The 21,274-nt window shown below is 42.8% G+C and overlaps 1 protein-coding gene across 6 annotated transcripts in view; it reads right to left on the bottom strand.

Annotated features, from left to right (window-relative positions):
* dnmbp (dynamin binding protein) overlaps nucleotides 1–21,274 on the bottom strand; it is a 52,145-nt gene that overhangs the window by 830 nt on the left and 30,041 nt on the right. For 2 of the 6 annotated variants that reach the window (XM_084342645.1, XM_084342649.1), the window contains 12 exons: nucleotides 7,310–7,524; nucleotides 6,450–6,549; nucleotides 5,988–6,135; nucleotides 4,249–4,266; nucleotides 2,981–3,180; nucleotides 2,757–2,887; nucleotides 2,536–2,640; nucleotides 2,279–2,407; nucleotides 1,831–2,166; nucleotides 1,548–1,736; nucleotides 1,258–1,456; nucleotides 444–1,165 (listed from right to left, as the gene is read on the bottom strand). In XM_084342645.1, the coding sequence (XP_084198771.1) occupies nucleotides 444–1,165; nucleotides 1,258–1,456; nucleotides 1,548–1,736; nucleotides 1,831–2,166; nucleotides 2,279–2,407; nucleotides 2,536–2,640; nucleotides 2,757–2,887; nucleotides 2,981–3,180; nucleotides 4,249–4,266; nucleotides 5,988–6,135; nucleotides 6,450–6,549; nucleotides 7,310–7,524 (2,492 nt within the window). Of the gene's footprint in view, nucleotides 1–443; nucleotides 1,166–1,257; nucleotides 1,457–1,547; nucleotides 1,737–1,830; nucleotides 2,167–2,278; nucleotides 2,408–2,535; nucleotides 2,641–2,756; nucleotides 2,888–2,980; nucleotides 3,181–4,248; nucleotides 4,267–5,987; nucleotides 6,136–6,449; nucleotides 6,550–7,309; nucleotides 7,525–19,011; nucleotides 20,961–21,274 lie in introns of those variants that run through there. The other 4 variants (XM_084342650.1, XM_084342646.1, XM_084342647.1 and 1 more) reach the window with 4 other exon arrangements.

The raw sequence follows: 21,274 nt of genomic DNA, 5'->3' as shown, positions 1-21,274 counted from the left end.
ACATGGATCAAAAAGTTAAAACAATGTCATAGTTTGTGTTTTTTCCAGCTTTAAAGCAGTTTTTATTCAAGATTTTGACCCTTTGATGGCAGGGGAAGAAGCCGTAATCATAACATTGACATAAAATCACCTTGTAAGGTTGTTATGGTTGGCATCTTAGCAAACAGGAGTCCTGTTTCTAGCCCCCAACGAATTTATAGCCAATTTTCACTCTCATTTTAGCTCCGTTTTTGGTCTCCACCATCTCTTTAGCCGCAAAAAACTCCATTTATTATTTAGATAGCTGCTGACTTTTCTTGTTTTCTTGTGACAGAAAGTTTTCTTGTGGTGCTGTACAGGTAGTGCACAGAGTTTATGACAAATTGCCGTCAGAATAACTGAAACACTTCGTTTTATCACGTAATGATGTCTTAAAGTCTCATGACAGTTAAACAAAATCTCACCTGATGACCATCTCCTTCACTCTCGTCTACTGGTTCTGGTTCTGGTTCTGGCTCTGGCTCTGGCTCTGGTTCTGGTTCTGGCTCTGGCTCCCGCTCCGGCTCGATGTACTCATCTCTGGAGTACGCAGACCTCTTCTGGCCGCCATTATCTCCATTTCTCCACTGGTATGAACTGTAGCTGTTGTCTGTGTGTCCATACCGCTGTGAGCGGTTGTTTCTGAGTGAAGAATACGACTCCGTCTCTGAGAGGTCCGACATCTCCTTCTGGCTGCTCCTACTTCCATAACTCGTATCGTACATGTCTCTGTGATTGCCCGAATGCCGGTAAGAAGGCTCTGTGTCTCTGTGACCGTGAGAGTTTCGGTACGGTGGGTCTGAGAACTCCCTGCGGTTTGAGAGATTTCGGGGCGAGGAGTTTATGGAGTTGCTCTGACTGGCAGAGTCAGGGTTGTGTGCATCTCTGTGGTGACTCCTACGGGATGAAGCAGAGTCCAGAGATGGGTGTGGCGATGAATGACTCGGTGGCTGCGATGTGGAGAAGCTGACGGTGGCTGTTTCCTGGTTAAAGGTCAGCGTGCTGTTGCTGTTTTGACGGGAGAAAACAGGGGAGGAGCCGCCGTACCCTGACTCATTGGAGGACTGGCTCTCGATGGACACGTCTGACTGGCTCCTGCGTGGGTTGTAGGGTTTGAGGAAGGAGCTGTACACAAAACCCTTGGTGACTGCAAATAAAGAAACACAAGAGAAGACATGGAATAACATTATATTGCTTGCACTCCAAAATATTTGGCTGGTTTGTTTAACTACTACCTACCTCCATTATCAATTAGCCAGCGGTTGTTGCTTCCCATGGGGTCCTGCTGCTTGATGACACCCACAAGGTCTCCCTCTTGTATAGACACGTCCAGATCCTGAGCTGCATTAAAGTTTCTCTCTGCCTGGAAAAGTTTCTCAGGACCGTAGCGTACCAGAAGTCCTGCACGGTGCTCATCCGTCTGTGTGGTGGACGTGGGCTGAAAGGAACCAGGACAAGACTCGTCGTCAGATCATGTTACAGCATGTTTTAAAATATGTTATGGCAAAAATGGTTTGAGTTAAACTCACAGCTCCTGGCAGTTGTTTTTTAGAGGTCGGTTTCTCCAGAGTCTTCTTCTCGAAGGGCTTTTTTGCAGTGGTGGCCGGAGGCAGGTTCTCCGGGCAGAAGCTGAAGCCCTGCAGAAGCTGGAGAACTCGTCCGTACTCTTCTTGGAACTGTGCGATCAGGTTACCCTCCGTGCCAACTTTGCTAGAAAACTGGAGCCAAAGAAAAAGTGAGTTAATAAAAGAAACAAGCACAACTACATTGTGATTTGATTTTTGTAAGTGTCCCGCTTCCTTCAACACTCACAACCTGTAGGAGGGGCTTCAGCTCTCCCATTGTCGTCTTCATGAAGTGCTTCTGAGCTTGAGCGAAAGCCTTCACGCAGCCAGTGAACAGCTCCTGCGCTGCGATGTGGAACTTGGGCAGCTCGTCCAGAAGTTGGGCGTTGAGCGCCTCGTAGTTGTTGCGTGCCGCCTGCAGTTCGTCCTGGACGCGGCGGTCCTTGAGGCGGTCGGCGCGCTCCTTGCAGTTGTCGTAGTCCAGCAGCTTGTCGAAGCGCTTCTGGATGAGTTTGTGCGGCCCGGCGAACATGAGGAGGAGCTGGGTGAGCGGGTTGATGACTAAGGCCTCTGTGCGCTCCTTCTGCTCAGGGAATGAGGGAATGGGGTTGAAAGATGATAGGATGCGATCAGAGGTCAATCCCAATGTACTTTTACAGTCACTAAGTGAGGCTAAAGAGAGGTAGAGGACTTACAAACTGTGTGAACTGCTTGTCACTGATGCAGCGGTGAGCTCTCTGGAAGCGCTCTGGATCGAGGATGCTGCGCTCGGTGTAGATGTCACAGAAACTGATGGCTGCCAAAACCTTCACAGATGCTGACTCCTAAAGAGATTGTTACACTATATTAATTGCTGTGCTTTGGGAATTACACAGTTTCATTTTGTCTTATTTGTGCTGGCCGTGCAATCGCTCAGCTTGTGTTTCATGTGATTTTGGTAAGAAGTTCATACCCTTATATGTTGCAGGTACAAGGAAATGTCCCTGATAAAAGACTTGATGAGTCTCTCCTGCAGCCTGAACCTCTTCTCCGCCTCGTCAAACGCTTCATCTTTAATCTGGCAAAAAGACAGTAAAATGAAAAGCGATCAGAACAAACACGATTTTATTCAGCGAGATTCAGCAGTTTTTCCTCCACTTAGTTTAGGAAACTTGGCTCGGCGCAGTGATGTACCTGGGGTGAGATCCCTGTGAGGTGTTTGAGGTGGCTGCTGACTCGGTTGGACTTCTTGATAATGGAGTGCATGCTCAGCTTGGAGATCTTGTCAATGAACGTGTCCTCGTCGCCTTTCCTGTATTTCACCACTGTGGACGTCAGAAGGACAACAGTTTAAACGGTGTTCTTGATAAAAGTAACAAAAGAAGACTAAACTCAAACTGGCTTTAAGGGATTTTTACCAAGATCTTTCCTGCGCTTGTACTCGTTGATGTTCACGTTGATCTCTTTGACGGCCTGCAGAGCCTGAGTCAGGTGGAGCCGGTCATGGTGGCGCTCCGGTGTGGCCCCAAGCAACTCCATCAGCAGCAGAGGGTAACGCATCACCCGCTGCACCGGCTTGATTAAGAAAGAGCCGAGGTTGATGTAGTTTGTTTTCCCCCTGAAAGAGTGACAGAGAGAGCAGACAGGGTTTGGTTGAAGGGAAAATGACAGTGTGGTAGCGTTACACCCACCATCACAGCCACAGCTATTGCGTTATGTTGACAAGAAATGTTTCTTCCCATGTTCATGTAGCACATGTCTCTGTATCGTGGATTGTATGATCCAATGATACGCAACCATCGTCACATATACTGAAGGTATATTCTGATGATGACCAATGCAAGTTTTAGGAGACATGAATGAACAGGGAAGGCAGAGGAAAAAAATACATCAACAAATATTGATTTGCTTGATTTTAATGCGATCTAGAGGACAAATTCATTCAGCAACTGCAACCAGTGTAACTGCATGATTAGTCTGTTTGTTGGAAGCCAATCACTTGAATCTAAAAACAAAAATCTTTCCTCATTATTATATTATTTCCTGTTACTGACAAAAATTATGTAAAAGGAGATAATCTCATATTTTCAACTCTTTTATTTATAATGATGACTTACAATTGGAATATTTTTTTAATCAAGCTTAATCTTCACTTATTTTATTTTCTTTAACTGCTGTAAATGGGCTCCCATAGTTTTTGGTTACAAATAACCTCATAATATTGAGAAAAGATCTTATAACCGTTGTTTTTTAAAACAATATTGACTGAATCTGTTAAATTGCAGTTGCTGTTTTTGTCCAGAAGATGGCATTAGATGCATTCCCCACGATCAACAATGACATCGTTTATCCACAGAAGAGGAGAGCAGGAGGAATCATGGACATGTTGAATATTTCTCCTCAGAACAATATCACACAGTATTCACATGCACATGCAAACACCAACAATAAAAGATGAATTAATCCATCTCAGTCCAGGAAAGGAAATTGAAACGCAAGCACAGATGTTTTTAGAGCCTTCCACACTGAGCGCACAACTTTTTAAAAAAAAATGTTTTCTGCTATCACACAGGGTCAGCAAGCACATACACACATACACACACACACAGTCCGGGGGGGTTAGAGAGCAAAACGCATGCGGTCAAGATGATTTCATGCTGGAAATCATGGCGTTCTGGAGACTTACCACTCGCGATACATGGCCCTGTTGAGAGGAAGGTTGGAAAGAGATAGAAAGTGACAAAAACAGGATTTATAAACCTATGAGCTCATGATAACTTACATGAAAGTTAAATATATACAGTACTCAAAGCACACATTTGCCTCTGTATAGAGTAAATCCACACAGTTTCACTTCAGCTTTAAAAAGAGTCAATAAAACATTCAAGCCGACTGCACCGGCGGTTGTTATGGTTTTGTTTCGTGAATTCTCTTAAAGTTGGACAGAAACCAAGTGTGGCTGTAAAACTTGGCAGTTTCTAGAAGGTGGCAGAACATGTGACCTTTTTAAAGGCTGAATAGGTTACCAAAGACACACACACACTTTAGAAGAGTGTTGTTTTCCTGACAAGGCAGTCAGCTTTACAGTAAACTTAGAAAAATGACAAGAAAAACTGTAATTCAGAGGATAAACAACTGTACTGTATGTCAACAAGGGATTGGCAGTGTGCACTTTCTTCTTGGAAACAGCGCCCTTTTCTTTATTAAAGCTTCCGGTCTGATAAAACCCGTGTTTATCTTCAAACACAGATGGATGACTGTATTTTACAGCAGTGGCAACTCAAGTGTCTGAGTCACTGATGGTGAAACCAGACAGGTGAAACCAGGTAGGCAGCATTTCTTTGACTGCGCAACACATGACTGAGTAACAGGAACACTCTCAGGTGGTGTATTCACACAGCAGGAGTTGGGTAAGGTAAAGGGACAGTTCACCTCACTCACTGAAATCAAAAATATATACACATCTTTGTCCTTATCTGTAGTACTATTTATCCAGCTAGATTGTTTTCTAACTGAACTACATTGCACTCAACTTGCGGTTCTCAAAGCACAAAAAAAAAAAAAAAAAAACATTTAAAGAACTCAACAACAACGTCTCTTTCCAGAAATCATGACCTGGTTACTCAAAATAATGGACAGACCTTGTTGTGAGCAGATGTAAACATCACAACAAGATCTCTGCATTACTTTGAGTAATCGGGTCATGATTTCTGGAGACGGCCTTTTCTGATGAGCTTTTCAAATTCCTTTCTTGGCTTTGAGCACCACAAGCTGAGTGCCATCTTGCTTCATTATATTGGAGAGATATACGTCTTCGGCTGGCATCTCCAAAACTCGGTAAGAGGAAAAATATGTATTTTTAATTTGGGGTGAACTGGCCCTTTAAGTGCAATAATCTGTCACTTATAAAGTTTTTCTTCTGTTTAAAGATTTACTGCCCTCCTTTGTCACAACTCACCCATGAGTCAAAGTTCAAAGTCTGCTAACGAAAAAAAACCCCATCATAAATTAATTCCATTACAGGAAACCTTGCTGCAGCTTTGAACTTTTTCAAAACATACACTATGACAACAGAAAATCTGAACCTCGTAAATGTCTACAGACTCCATTTTGAAATTATCATTCTACTGGAAAACCTACTGAAGTTTAACGTGTGCTGATCCAGTTATATTTTCACTTACTGGCCTCTACAAACAATAAATGATCAACAAACATTTACAGTTAATGTTTTACTCAAACTGTACATTTCCATTAGTGGTCACTCTTGTTTCCATGTTTTCATGCTTTTACACACGTACATGCACATTTTTGGCCACCCCCGTGCAACATTTTTGTTTAAAAGTCAAACACGCAGGTCAAAGCTGAAATCTGAAACTTTGATGACTCCATTTTCAGATGTTTTTTGTCCTCCTTTCGGTGACTCACCTCAGTCTCTCCAGACACTCCAGCACATGGCGCTGGATGTGTTCGTCTTTCTCGTAGCTCTCCAGCAGAGAGATGGCATCGTCGTGGTTCTGGCAGTAGATCTTGTACACCTCCTCCAGCTCGGCTTTGAAGTCCAGAAATACCTTTCCTGAGAGAGCAGAGGGTACAGAAACATATGGTCATGTGTTCATTGAAAATTGGAAACAGGAAAGGAAGAAGGAGGATATGTTTTACTCGCATGGAAAATTACACCAAAACACACAAAAAGTTGGAAAGACAGAAATGTGAGCTGTAACCGATAAGTTAAAAAAGGATCACAACTGTGTTCAAAGTCTTACCCAGCCAGTAAAATTTGATCAGGTGACCGTTTATGGTTGAAACATAGAGTACAGAGTATACGTGCAGATGGAAGCTGCCTGATTGGATAATAAGATGTGCATCTTTTAAAAACTGGCTTCTTACCAATAGAGTCCGTGTCCTGCAGGGTATCAAGCAGGCGCTGTGACAGGTCGATCACAGAGCTGATGTTTCCAAAGAGCCCATCAAAGTCCACGTTTTTAACCTGTAGAAAATACAGAAAGGAAGTGTTAAAACAAGGTAGAAACTCATGTTTGCTTTTAACTGAATTACACGGAGGCAAACACACTAATCTAATGGTTATAATTGTTTTTTGTTTTTGGAGTATTTCCAATCATGGTTATGGTATCAATATTCTTGATCCAGAAACCTAGAAAAAATCTTAGTCGGCATCGGCGAAACTAGCCGGAGCACTCGGATATGAACAATGATTCTGTGTAAGCACCTTATCCAAGTTTCTGATCTTTCTCTGCTATCTCCTTCACTCAAGTTATATGAGAGTTCACCGATAAAACAAACATTAAGATGACAAACAATGACATGATGATGTACATGATAAAATAGAAGTTTAACACAGACAAAAGATGATATAATGAAGGTACAGTAAACCCAGCAAAGAGGTGGAAGCAGTGGTGTACACCCAGGCTTCTCTGCAGCATGTTCCTATCCACAATATGATCAAAATGTACTAAAAGCCTCCATTCTCTGTTAAACTGAGAATTGTTCCATTAAAGCTGAATAATGTTTTTAATGTTTCCTGCAGGCACCCACACTTGCCAACCCTCCTGATTTTCCTCTGGAGACTCCCATTCTTCACTGCTCTCTCCCGGTTGCCTCTCAGGGTCATAATGCCCCCATATTTTTTCTGGTTTCCACTCCTGCTCCTCTCCTACTAACATCCATTTTGTCTTCTGTTTGCTTGTAAGTGCTTTAGTCTCTGTCGAGTTCAGCTGCAAAACGCTTACCTGCTTCTTCTGCAGCGGCTCGATGATCTCCTCCACACACATCCGCAGGTCCTTGTTGTAGTCCTTTTCTGTCTGCAGCAGCTCCTCGATGACCTTTGACCTTTTTTCCATCATCCTCAGCTCGGGATCCTCGGTGCCCGTGCCGGCCGTGGCAGGCGAGTCCCCGGTCGGGGTGGATTCCAGGGACTTGGGCTGGGACGACAGGAGCGTCATCTCTGCAAAGACGGGGGAGAAGATTTAGTTTAGATCTCATTCACACTGCCACTTCTCTTTTATGAAGAACTATTAACACCATTCATCGAAGCAGTTTTGAGTGAACAGTTTTTAAGCCCAAGCTATGAATTTCTTCTCATAAATGATTCATTTTCTGCTCATTATTTTCCATGAAATTGGCATGAACCCAAAGCTTGTTGTAGCAAAAACGTGACACAAAGGGGTTATTCGAGATGACAAAGTCCAAAAAGGGAAAGAGCAAAGAGGAAAAACGTTCCCAGCCCATGTCTCCATTCACTGAATCCAAACATCCTCCTGCCCACCCACCCATTCGCTCCACCCTTTACTCTTCGTCTTGTCTGAGCAGCTTTTGATCAATGTCTCTGCTATCACTACCAGAGGGATGATCTCTAGGGGGGCCTGGGACTGGAGGGAGAGCCTGGTTCATGCACCACTGCTTTTTATGAATGGACCCAATACTGGAGTGGACTCAGGCTCTTTGTGTGTGGCACAATGGCCTGTGACAGCAACTACAGACATACAGTCTCTCAGGGACGGGGCAGATATTAAAGAAGAGGCAGTTAGAGGGGGACTGAGGGAAGAGCGATAACTGTACTGGAGACTGATGATCCTTGTTGGACAAAATTTTCTAAATCTGACAAAGAGAATTGGGATTTTCCTTCAAATATCTTTAACCGCACGATTACTTTTATCCTCGATTAATCTGCAGATTATTCTCACGATCAATCGATAGATCGTTTAGCCTAAAGTGATGTCTTCAAATTGCTTCTTTTGTCCAACAAACAGCCCAAAACCCAAAGACTCTTCATTTGCTGACAAATGACAAAGAAAAGCAACAAATCCTCACATTTAAGAAGCTCGAACTGGCGAATTTCTGCTTCATAAATGATGAATCAATTCTCAATATAGTTAAGACAGTTATTCTTCTTAACTGTGAGGATTTGCTTCTTCTATTTGTCATTTATGATAGTAAATGAAGAGACTTTGGGTTTTTTTGGTTGGATAAAAGACGTAACCTGAAGACATCATCTCGGGTTCTGGGAAATTGGGATGAGTATTTATTTTTAGTTGCAGCTGGATTATTGCCAGCATTATCCTGTAAGTGTGACTCTGAGATGTTGTGCAGGAAAAGCATTGATTGTTATTTAGTGTTATTATTATTATTACAAACCTCAGGGGAAACACTGCTGTCTTTGGAGGTGGTGTGTATTTTAAAGACATATCAGTGGGGGGAAGATGTAGCATGTGTTGCGCTGTGTTGAGGGATGAGGGTGACGTCACCCTCGCTCCTTGAACAGATGCTGTCAGAGGCTAATGAAGTTAACTCTGCTTACCCTCATGTCACCCCATGCACTTGAGAATAGTTTGTGCTACATTATACACACACACACACACACACACACACACACACACACACACACACACACACACACACACACACACACACACACACACACACACACACACACACACACACACACACACACACACACACACACACACACACACACAGCCAGACTTCTGCAGCATCACAGTTTTGTTTAAATCACACAAAAGCAGTAACAACAAAAAGTTAATTCCCAAGTGTGACTGCTTTCATGATAAACACACACTTTTCTACTCACTATTGATTCACAAGCTTCCTAAATGAACATTTAATAAAATATTAAAACTTGTTGAACCTTGTGTGATCCTCGGCCACCTGCCTTTTGTCTTCCTCCCTCCCTGACCTCATTCCTCTCTCTCTTCACGTGACTTGGCTAAAGCTCGACTCAAGGAGCTTTTCTCATCGCTTTGCACTGCATCTCCCCTCTATCGTCCGCCACGGCTGCTCTGCCAACTGCCACAGCAGCCGGGCATTTCCCCGCTGATGAGAAAGCAGCTCGCTAATGGGTTTGAAAAGTCATGCAGCAACATAATACACAAGAGAGACTGAAAACAAAAGACTGCAGGTTTTAATTGGAATCAATCGGCTTATTCCCACGTTTGATCCTCCACGCACACACACGCACACTTAACAACAACATCATATGCTCCACTTCACAGGGTTAAATACGAAGCTATTTCCACCATAAGCAACCTGTGAAACGGCATTAGCAGATTTTGACCCACTTCTGTGGAATTCCACTTTGCTTTGTTCTGAGAAGTGTTGAGGGTGAAGAGAGTGCAGTTGTTTGCACGATTGCACAAACACACAGCATTTATTCTAAAAACTTCAATATCCGGCTATTTGATTCAACAATCAAAAAATTGCATGGATTGTCAAACACACAATCAGAGGTGTAACGTGGGTTAGGGTTAGCACATCAGCATGTGGAACAGGACTCGCCTGTGTCACGCAGTCTGCAGGTATGTCCAGGAAACACCCACATAACAATCACTTAGTATCTACTCAATCCCACACCTGTTGAAGAGACTACAACCTGTTGCTGAAAACAACAATATGGCATCAAGCCAGTCAAATCAAAGAGTTTTCTTGCTGTTGTCTGACCGTAAACACCTGTTGATTGTCAATTCAATATCTGTAATATGACAACCAATAGCACACCTGCTGTATCTGTAAGATAGATGCTAGATAATTGTACAAAAAACAGCCATATTATACTTATTCAAACCTATGTAGAGCACTTTAGGGGGGAGACAGGTTTAGGAAAAGAGATGTTTTAAACTTTACAAGACAAAAAGTACGCCTTGGGTGTAGACAGTATATATAAACACTCTTTGTGGGAAGCAAACATCTAGACAGCTCTGCAGGGAGCCGGGGGTCTCTGTACAGAAACCCAGCAGCATGAGGGTTTGTAAATGAGTTGTATTCAAACCATGACCTAGTTGCACATATTAGAGGGTATGGGAAATAAAACAAAGAGACTGCCTATGTAATCTCTTGAACTATATAGGCTTATTATGGGTTATTTGGGCTAATGAAGGCAGAGGAACTGTTCTCCTTTGATTCCCTCTCTCTGTTTTAAATGTCTCCTGATCTCATCAAATGTTTGGTGGAAAAATGGCAAGTCTGACGGACTAGTTTTGTTTTTTTTGCTCTTTTTGGAGCAAAAACTGAGCTGCCTTATTGAAAAGAACGCCAAAGCATTTTACAGGAAAGACCAGAAGAAGAAGAACCTAAATAAAAATAACTTTGACAACATTTGTCACAGGAAAAAAGAAATTCAGAAGGACACCAGTGAGGCTCTGATGTTAAAAAATGCAACGAACAAGAGCTTTAAGTCAGTCTTAGTAATGCCCAGGCATCAACAGGTGGAATCGATAGTGTCTGACAGAGCTGGGCCTGTTTCCAAAAAGCAGGTTCGCTGAGTCATCTGGACATCTTCGCACAGTAAACCCTGGAACAGATCTTACAGCAAATGTTCCAGATTTGAGGAAAGATTTGAAGATTTACTCAGCAAGAACTCAGTGAACCCGCTTCTTTAAAAAGTAGCCTGAACGCTTCACAGGAATCAGACAATTTGTCAAGTCGGATCCGAGCTCTTGATTTCCATTTCAACACCTTATGAATCACGTTCAGCGCTGAGCTTACAGTTATAAATACAACGCAGACTGGATTTCTGTGGCAACAGGGAGTGTCCTTCAGAGTCAGACTAGATCTCTTTAGTAAACCACACCTTCTATCTTCAGACAGTCACAGCTGCGATCACAGCTGATACATGAGCACAGGCAATCAAGGATTTAACAAAAACAGTAGCAGCAGTAGATATCAGGTGGCAATGCCCAAAGATGACAGGAGTGAATTCCTGAGGATCACACTATGATTTATGGTTAATATGCATTCACTCGTGTATAAAATCTGGTGTTTTTCAATTTTTTTGTTTGTTTGTTTTTTGAAAGTTTCAAGATTCAAATTTACAGAAAAACTGATTTAGTGCAACAATGTCCATCTGGGAATGCTTTCAGCTTTGGATAGGCAAAAATAGGTCAAATACACAATGATGTTTTTTGAACGACTTATCAATGCTTTGCAAATAAATTAAGTAAAAATATGTAAAGGTCCCACTTAAATCTCAGCTGTAACAAACACAAAACAAACAAGTTCAGTGATTCAGCTGTGCATTCACTCCACTGCACTATATTTTGGCTGCCTCGTCCACAGACGAAAAAGAGAGCAAGAGGGAGAAAGGAGAAGAGGCTTCACCCACCTGCTGCTCGCAACTTTCTTCGAACCACTTCAAAAACAAGCACACACACCCCCCCGCTTCACACACGAACACACACACACACTGGTTCAAACAACGCCACCCATTCTACGATAGTCCATTGTCAATCTGAAGTCCAGCTCCTGAGCCCCGTAGAGGACCGCGCGTCCCGCTGCAAAAACTCCATTCCAGATCTCCAATTACCATGAGAATGGATGGGAACCCACCATCATTAAACACACACACACACACACACCAGGGAGGACGACCACTCTGGCAGATAATAAAACCCGGAGCTGGACTCAAGCTGTTCGCTGCTGAGAATGAAGTGTCCCGCTTCAATCTCATACTAATCATTATGATTTACTCTGTTAGCAGTACACAAAAATATCAACATACGTACAATACACGTGTCAAATGTGAGTCAGGAACTTTGGCAAGCTACTTTTAATTAATAAAACTTGACAGAGACAACAAAGATTTAATACTTTGCTGTTTCAGCGCCACCCTCAATCTGTTTAATTATTTTCCAGCTGTTAACAGCTGACTAGAGGAGAGTTCATCGGCAGCGCACTTAAAATTTAGTTTGATATTGGTTTGAGTGAACTTCATTTTGTCACTTCTCTTGAATGAATACACTGCATACTCTTAGCTTCAGTCTTCAGTGTGGTGTTTTTACCTTTAAAACTCTTTTCACGGCAGACATTTTGACTTGTCAAAGCAGGACAAGTACAGCTGTGTCCAATAACGTTAATGTTGACTCCTTTCCATTAAGTGTCCCAGTAAGCCGTGTCAGTCAGTGAGCATGCGCAAGTCAAAATGTCCGCCATGATAAGGGTCTGTTTGGGCAGTCTGACAGCTACAGTTACAGCAGTGTTTTTCAATCCTGGTCCTGTTGGCCCCTCTGCCCTGCATGTTTTAGATGTTTCCCTGCTCCAACACACCTGATTCAAATGATGAGCTTGTCATCATGCTCTGCTGAAGCCTGACAACAACCCATTCACTTGAATCATGTGTGTTAGGGCAGGATCAGGATTAAGAAAAACACTGGCTGAGAGGAGGACAAGAAATCGGCAAAGTTGCGATTATGTGGCATGTGCAGTAACCATTCAGCTCCCAAAGTGCTCTGATGACAAACGTTTTTGCTGGGGCTAACTTTCTATTCTGAATGCACTTGATTTCTGTCCTTCACATGTTTATTAAGTCAGATGTCACATGACATTCATTGAGATTATTGAGCTTAATTTGTACTTTCTTAAAAAAACATCTGACTGAATTTTATATATATTCATATATTTTATATGTTAATTTATACCTCTTCTTTATCTGGTCATGTCTCCTTTACATCTTAATGCTGCTTTTTAGGCTTTTACACCTCATGAACTCATATTTGTGTACTGCAACATTTATTAGGAAGTCTGCAAAGTAGGATGGGGTCAAGTCCAGTGCAGTGTGGTCCAGTTCTGTGATGAGTCTGTTTCATGTTTCACGGTCTGCCGACACCTGACCGGGCTCCTCCTCTGACAGGCTGAATTCTATCAAAATGATGAAGCCTTGATTCACAATCTCCCCCCTTCAGTCCTCCAAAGTTACCTTGCACTTAGGGATATTTTTCAACTCTTTTACACAATCTACAAATCCATCCAAGTAAACTCGAAGAATATTCTTTCTTTGTGTCTCTTCAACAAATCACTCTGTTTTGCAGATCCGTAACTTTGTGACACAACTGCAGCAAATTCAGTTTTCAAGTAATACTTCTCTGAATACGTGCTCTGTTGTCCGTGTGCCGCACTAATAGCCGTGCAAAGTCAAAAGTTTGCCCTGCACACAGCAGCTCTAAGGTCAGACACAATCGGCGCTGTGTGTGTTCACAGCAGATTGCACGGTCGCCGTGGCAACGAGAATAGCGGGGGCCCTCCTCATATCAAGCCAAGTTTTGGAGAGCCGGGAGTGGCTTTGCTGAAATGATCACATGGGAAACTCTGCATGTGTGTGCGTGTGTTTGTGTTCAGTCGGGACATGAAGCCTACTTGAGAATAAGTTCACACAAGCAAGCAGACTCTTGGAAATGCCAACACTAGCAACAGTATTTACCTAACAACCTGCGAGCCGTGACTTGTGATTAAAACTGGATGTATTAAAAAAAATCCATGACGCTGGTACTTGGGCTTAAAGATATCCATGTTAGCACAGGCGGGGTAAATATTACCAAGACTCTGTGGCTCTTTCACACGTTAACTTTAAGTGTTTGGTGTTAATTTCTCTACAGAGACAAACAAAATCGTTAATTTTAAAGCATCTTTTTGAAACATCCAACGGAGGAAGCACACCAGGGCTTTTATTTGGCTATATCCCCGGCCTTTTGTCCTAATTCGTCCCACCAACTGTCGCACCAGGTAGAAGGTCACTTAAAAAATGGAGAAAGGAAGGTTTATTCAGTGACATACCATCCTGTTTATCTCTTTTAGGGGTCAAATGTCAGAGAGGTCACATTCCAGCTCCTGCCCGAATCTCACAGCAACCTTTATGTACCATTGTTGGGAATTCCTGGTAATTACAGCCCTCTATTCAAATCACACGAGTCATTTTAAAAGCAGGGCATGTACTGATACATGTAGCATCCAGAATGTGATTTTCTCCAGACTTAATCCTGTGTTTGGTGTCTGCTACTGGACACCAAGTGAAAAACTCGTCTTGTTTCCAGTTGGATAAGGCTACAGTCTAATTAACAAGTTGAATAAATAAGTTGCGACAATGCTTCAAGGCAAATTGGACCAAGACTGTGATCTCTGGCTGCCTTGGAATTTCTCATTACGTCTCATGTCTATGATAAACAATGTCCAATTACCTCAAGAGACCATCAGTTTTGCATATGTGCAGAGAGAGCTTTGGGAAAACCATGAAGTGAGGGACCTATTCAACCAAAAAAATCTTCAAGTTAATGGCAAGTAAAGGAGCGGACAATGGGCCTATTGGGTCCAACAGGTGCTTCGGTGATACGCTTTTTTAAATTATTGTGGATCTAAATGCTAAGCAAAAACGGTCTATACAGCGTATACAGCCTGCATGGGAAAATGTTTGTTCTTTCAGTACAACCTGTGTGTGAGAACTACCTGGTGACTGATACGAACGAACTTGCAGCATTAAACATGTTGCTTATTGTCAGACAAGTAAAGACAAAGATCAGCCCTTAGGGCTTTATGAGATTTTCCCACAACAAAATAAGAGAAATGAGTTCAACTGTTCTGTGCACTGCACTGGGTGATGAAACGTTTTCTTTATATAACTGTAATATCCAATAAACTGAACTGAATGCTTCTATTAAAATCCAATAAAAACCTAATCATATACACACACAGGAGCTCAATTTGCATGGGACCAGTAATAATGTGCTTTCAAATGGGATAAGTCTGTATTTGACTTACAGCACAGATGATGACTGCTGTGCTACAAAGTATGAGCCGTGATCAAATTGTATACATTTTTAGTCACCTCACAACAGAAATAAAATAAATATAAAAGAGGACGACTCCAAACACAGAGAAGACAACTAATATTATCGTGTGACCTTTGTGAAATACGATTTTAAAAACTTTTAATACCGGTCCAGTGTGAATAGGGCTCTGTTCATACAGCCAATGTTTGAGATTGTCTTTAACACTATATCCAGAGGACAGTCAAATAATCACTCTATGTATGAACATGTAAATAAATGAATCCACTGAGCTCATGTCATAATAGCAAAGATCAACACCTGTAACCACTGTGACAAATACAGTACACATCAAATATAACAACTGCGAAAGCCTTGACCGCAAATTAACATTCAAACAAGTTCATTTGTTTAAGCTTGTTTATGGAACCGTGACATAACAAAACTGCCGACGATTTTACGGCACCGACAAACAGAGGCTTTTCATGTAAAACAATTCTAAGGAAATGACTCTCTATGAGTTAATGGAGGTCACGGACAACACAGTGATCCGTCAGGCAAAACATGTACAGAAGCGAGTGGCGTGATGACAAACTAGTTGTCCTGTTGAAGGCAATTACTCTAGTTCCCAAATACGTCTCTCATTTGTAGTTAAACTGCTTCTGTCCATGACTCACAAATGACGAAGACATCTATAAAGACTGACTTTATGACCATTCCCGTATCACTACTCCTGAAGGAAAAGGGAATGTCCACAAGGTCAGATATTTAGTCGACTGTCTTTTCCCACACTTCTGTCTAAAAGGTACAGATAATATCAGCCATCTTCCTTCTGCAGCTATCAGTAACATGCAGAGATGTCAACACAGTTCAGTTCATTATTATGATAATGAAGATTTCTATGTTTCCCTGGTACAGAACGGGGACTAAATAACAACAACAAAAAATCAGCACCGGCAAATCGTTCTTTCAAGCATCAGAATTGTACCAGGATTTCACAATCGCTGCTTCACTTGAATATAAAGCTCCTTATGAAGCAACACTAAGCTTCTTCCAGTATGACAAGACAACCATTGTTGTGAAACTCAACATTAACCAAAGAAATGTTAATCAAAACTAATTGCACTGGAAATTTTAACAGCCTCAAATAATAAATCTAGATGACACTTACACAACTATAAGTAATGACTTAACTAGGCTCTAATGAGATAATCTTGCTACAAAACACTTAAAGGAGGACTGATGTTTAAAACAAAAACCTCCACTCATGGAGACTTTTTGACTGGTGAACCAAGTCATTTTTTGCCAACTGACTTTTTCGCTTGCCAACAGTGAGATAAGACCTCTTTAGAGCGATGTTGTCAGACAATTTGGAGATCTTGTCCAAAGATTTCCTGTCTTAACTCCTTACTCCCCCACCCTACCTCCTACCCGCTGCCCACCAATGGCAGCAACTCCTCAAGGATTACAGAAGACAACAGAGCATACGCTGCCAGATCATAGCTGGATGACGACACATTACTCACACACAGACGCTCAAACACTGCCCATACAGCAGGAGACATAATCTAAAAGTTCAAAAGTGCGACCATAGACAGAAATCTAAGTGCATACTACAGGAGCACGATTACTCAAATTGAAATCACAATATGGCCAAGTGCAATACCAACCAGACCTTCAACAGTAATAGTGACATGTATGTCAGATAAAACATCTATTAGTGGCTGATGATTACTAGACTATAGATTTTTCATACCAAGGGAGAGGTCTTATATCTACTACTGGATTACGGAGAACAAAGGCCCTTTTAAATGCTTAAGGCCCATCTCAAAAAGCCTCGGCCATCACCTCAATGTCACCGAGTCACAGCGTAAACCAATAAGCGCTGCAACAATATGGTCTAATGTTTTTAGCCATGCAATCAAATGCTTTACCCGGGGCAAAACCCTGACAGAGCTGAAACAGTTTAACAAGATTAAAGGATGACAGGACACTGCAGAAGCAAGAGTGCATGTGTGTGTTTTGAAAAATGGCGTCATCTCTCAAATAAGCTTCAACACACACACACATGCACACACACTAAGTATCAGTCTCGTCTTGCAGTGAAGGAGTCAGCCCAGTGCTGGCCACCGCCTGGCACCAGACAGACCCCCGCCATCCACTCACCATGCTGACGCTAGGGATTAATACCCGGACTCCCGAAAGGGATGTGAGGTGGGGGCCGATGTGGACGCTGAGTGTGTGTGGGGTCGTGCGTGTGCGTGTGTTTCTAGGTGACTGGGGGAGGGGTCATGGGGCGCCACCTGCTTCTTCTCAGACACAATGAAGTTAGTCCAGAGTGCTCCCTCTTTCTTCGATTCCTCACTGGCACACGCACACATGCACACCTACTGTTGTATTAGTTGTCTTCTTTGTGTTTACAGACTATGACTGTCTATCAATAATCCCAAGGGAAACCTATTTCTCCCAACACTCCATGTTCACAACTATCCTTTAAAGCCCAATACTCCATACTGTACTTTTGAACCATTACCAGTGTCAACAGGTGATAACAACGTCATTGGGCTGTTTTTTTAACCACTAAACTTTGAGTGCTGACCAGAGCTGCACAGTCAATTAATTGACTAGTTCAGATAGTCATTTTTTAAAACAAAAATGTCAGATGTTTTGCTGGTTCTAACTTCTTAAATGTAAGGATTTGCTGTTTTTCTTTGTAATTTATGATAGTAAGTGAAAAGTCTTTGGGTTTTGGACTGTTGTTTGGACAAAAGAAGCAATTTGAGGACAACACATTAGGCTCTGGGAAATTGTGACGGCCATTTTTCAGTTTTTTGACCTTTAATATACTGGACAATTAATCGATTAATTGTGAAAATAATCTGTAGATTAATAGAGAATAATTGGAAGTTGTTGGTTGAATTCTCAGGCATGTTAACTTATTCTTTGGCAGATATTTTCTCATTTAAATCAGGAAACTTTTTTTTACTGTACTTACTTTATGTTATTGCTCCCTGTAGACCTAGATTTTACATTTTGGTCAGGGTTTGTCTTTCTATTTTCAATACATGACTCACAAAGTCCAAAGTTTGGTTAAAATAACTACTGTAAGCTAAGCTGACCGTCTGATTTTGGTAAATTGGTGGGTTTTGTAACATTTAAAGAAAGATATGGTTTGTATGTACACCAACCATTGTTGAAATTACCAGGGATGCTAGAAGATGAATTTTACGCCTTTATAGAGTGAGATATTTAGTGTATCCCTATCTGAAGTAAACAACCAAGACAATGAGACACTGACTCAGTCATGCAAGAGCTGAAGAGACAAGTTATGTGTGCCATTTCATTAGTGATGCAAAGTCTGTCAGAAACCTTCAGACAGGGAGAATGACAGCAACAAAAACCCAAGAGCCCACAAAACCTGTTCTCCAGGTTCCTACGCCTACAAATACCTGACAGTTCACTTTCCTGTGAGATAGATGATACTGATACAGAGACACACACACACACACACACAGGTTCCAACACACACTTTCTAAGGAGGTGAGTCTGACTAGTCAGCACTTTGAAGCCCCCAGCATTGATTAGAAGAGCACCTTTGGAGGTCACCAATGATAAGAATTGTGACACCAAAGAATTACGACCTCTCCACCCTGTTTTATCTGCAGGTGTTGGGAATGACAAGAATACCTTCAACGTGTCCTCTTTTGTTTTTTAAGATCTGATTAGTGAAGTACCTGAGCCTTTCATCTCACTGTTGATGAACTATAGAAAAATTGCTCTTTCCCCTTGCAAAAGTAGATCAAGAAATGACCACACTAACACAGTTTAAATACCTCATGTTATGTACCTGAGTACCTTCTCTCACATGACAGTGTCCTTGTGTTTACCTTGCTTTTGTTTCCTGATGGTGGCAAACTGGGACTTTCGCAGGGAGCTTGGAGCTGTCTTCCTGTAGAAGCTGTTACGATCTAGCGAGCCCACATAAACAGGCTTGCGACCCCGTTTCGACCCAGTACTCCCAGCACTCGACTCATATCCCTTTTCCTGCTCGTTATTGTGCTGGTATATAACTGGATCCTCAAAAGAGTGCATTTCCCTGAGTGCCAACTTCTGGTTCTGCTGCTCAACCCATTCCTCACAGTGAGTCTTGCGGTCTTTTTTAGGGTATTCCTCATAAGGCGAATCCATTGATATCGAGCGTAAATCTCGGTATCTGTCTCTGGACTTGTAGCTGGAATCTCTGGATTCATAGTGGTCTTGGTTCTCATGGTCATAGTGGTCCACCGGCCTCCGGTCATAGTGGTCCGCCGGCCTCTGGTCATAGTGGTCCGACAGCCTCCGCTCATAGTGGTCCGCTGGCCTCCGCTCATAGTGGTCCCTTTCTTTGTAGTGGTCCCTCCTTCTGTGGTCCTCATCTCTCCGGTCACCACCTATTTCCTTGTATCTGTTGTAGTGGTCCTTCTCCCTATAACCAGAAGGCTCGTCCAGTTCAGAGTCATACTGGCCCCTTCCTTTACTGGTGTAAGTTTCCTCACCCCTTCGATTATAGACATCTCTGTCTTTGTAGTTATCTTCTCTACGATCCTCTGCATAGTGGTCCTTGCGTTTTCGCTCATCACAGAAGCGGTCTTCCTCTCTTCGCTGGTAGTATTCCTTTTCTCTATAGCGATGACTCTCTTTGGAGTCATAATGATCTCTGTCACGGTCATAGTAGGGATCACTGTCCCTATAATTGTCTCTGCGAGCATACCTGTCTTTATTATCATAGTAGTCTTCATACTCACTGTTGTAACTGTCGTGTTCTCTGGGATCAGGTTTACGGTTCTTCCTGGTGTCGTAATATTGCTGCTCTCTGCTGTCATAGCGCTCATTGTGTTTCCTGTCATAATGATCCCTGTACCTGTATTTGTCCCTATGATCATACTCCTCCAAGTCTTTGGGACTCCTATGGTCATACCGTTCAGTGTTATAGTCATTTTCTCTGAGCTGATCGTCCCTTCTTCTCCTGTCCTCGTATGCTTTACCATACCCTTCTTGAGTTCTGTAGTCACCATTGTCTTTTTCTTGTGGCACTCTGTTGTAGTCCTGGTGGCTGTTATCCTCAGGGCCCTGGTAAAAACAATGTTTGCCTTTCCATTCAGATATCCTCACATCTATGTGACCATCCTGTGAACCAGGGTGGAAGTAAATGTTCTGGCCTTGAGGCCTCTTCTCGTCGACAGCTGCCTTGTTCCGGTCATCATATTCCCAACCAGGTTGGTGACACACACTGGCCTGTCTAATTTGGGCTTGATTCTCCCATTGTACTGGCCATGGAGCAGGCACATGCACTGGAGGTGGCATCGGCCCACCCACAGGCACCATCATACCTCCATGTACTGGCATAGGGAAGCCTTGAGGTGGAACTGGGTCAACAGGGCTTGCTACCATGACCGGTCCATGTGGCTGTCCTGGAGGAGCTACTCCATACCCAGGATATCCAACCTGTTGCTGCTGAAGCTGCAGTTGATGTAGTTGTTGTAAATGTTGCAGATGGGCCATCCTCTCCCTCTCTTTGGCCCAGCCAGCATCCCCCAGCTCCTCCACACTCTTCCCTCTCCTTACCAGAGCACCAGCTGGATGGTTCCAATCCACTGGACCAAACATGACTGGGTTGCCATAAACCACCGGGCTCTTCATGGCTCTTGCTGTTTATATCAGCCTACCCGGTGCTGATACAGTTTCTTGCTCAACGTGGCTGATTTCCTCTTTCCAAAGTCCTGCATTCCATAACAAAGCGCTGTGGGAGACTCCACCTGTCAGGCATATTGTCTGTAACTCTCCCACTTGTTTTCTCTGTCTTCTCTCCACTGCCTCAGCAGGACTGCCTGGCCCAAGCACCTCCCAGCCGTCAGTGTAACCTAATCGCACCCTCCCCGCAGCTATCTCAGCGAATCGTGGAAGGAGGTGGGGGTGGGGTTACTGAAGGAGGGGCCTCCTTGGGTTAATGATTCAGTGGAGTCACATGAGTGGAGGATTAGCCCAACAGCCCCTCCCATTGTGTCAATTGGCTAGTACCTCTGTTTGCAGCAAAACAGACTGCCTGGAGATTTTTTTTCTGATGGAAGATGTAGACAAACTTCAGTCTGCCTTTGAGGGGCTGCGGACTTT

Source organism: Pagrus pagrus (assembly GCF_965226575.1).
Source record: "Pagrus pagrus genome assembly, chromosome: 21".
NCBI classification, from domain to species: domain Eukaryota; kingdom Metazoa; phylum Chordata; class Actinopteri; order Spariformes; family Sparidae; genus Pagrus; species Pagrus pagrus.
This window is presented reverse-complemented; position numbering and strand designations above follow the sequence as displayed.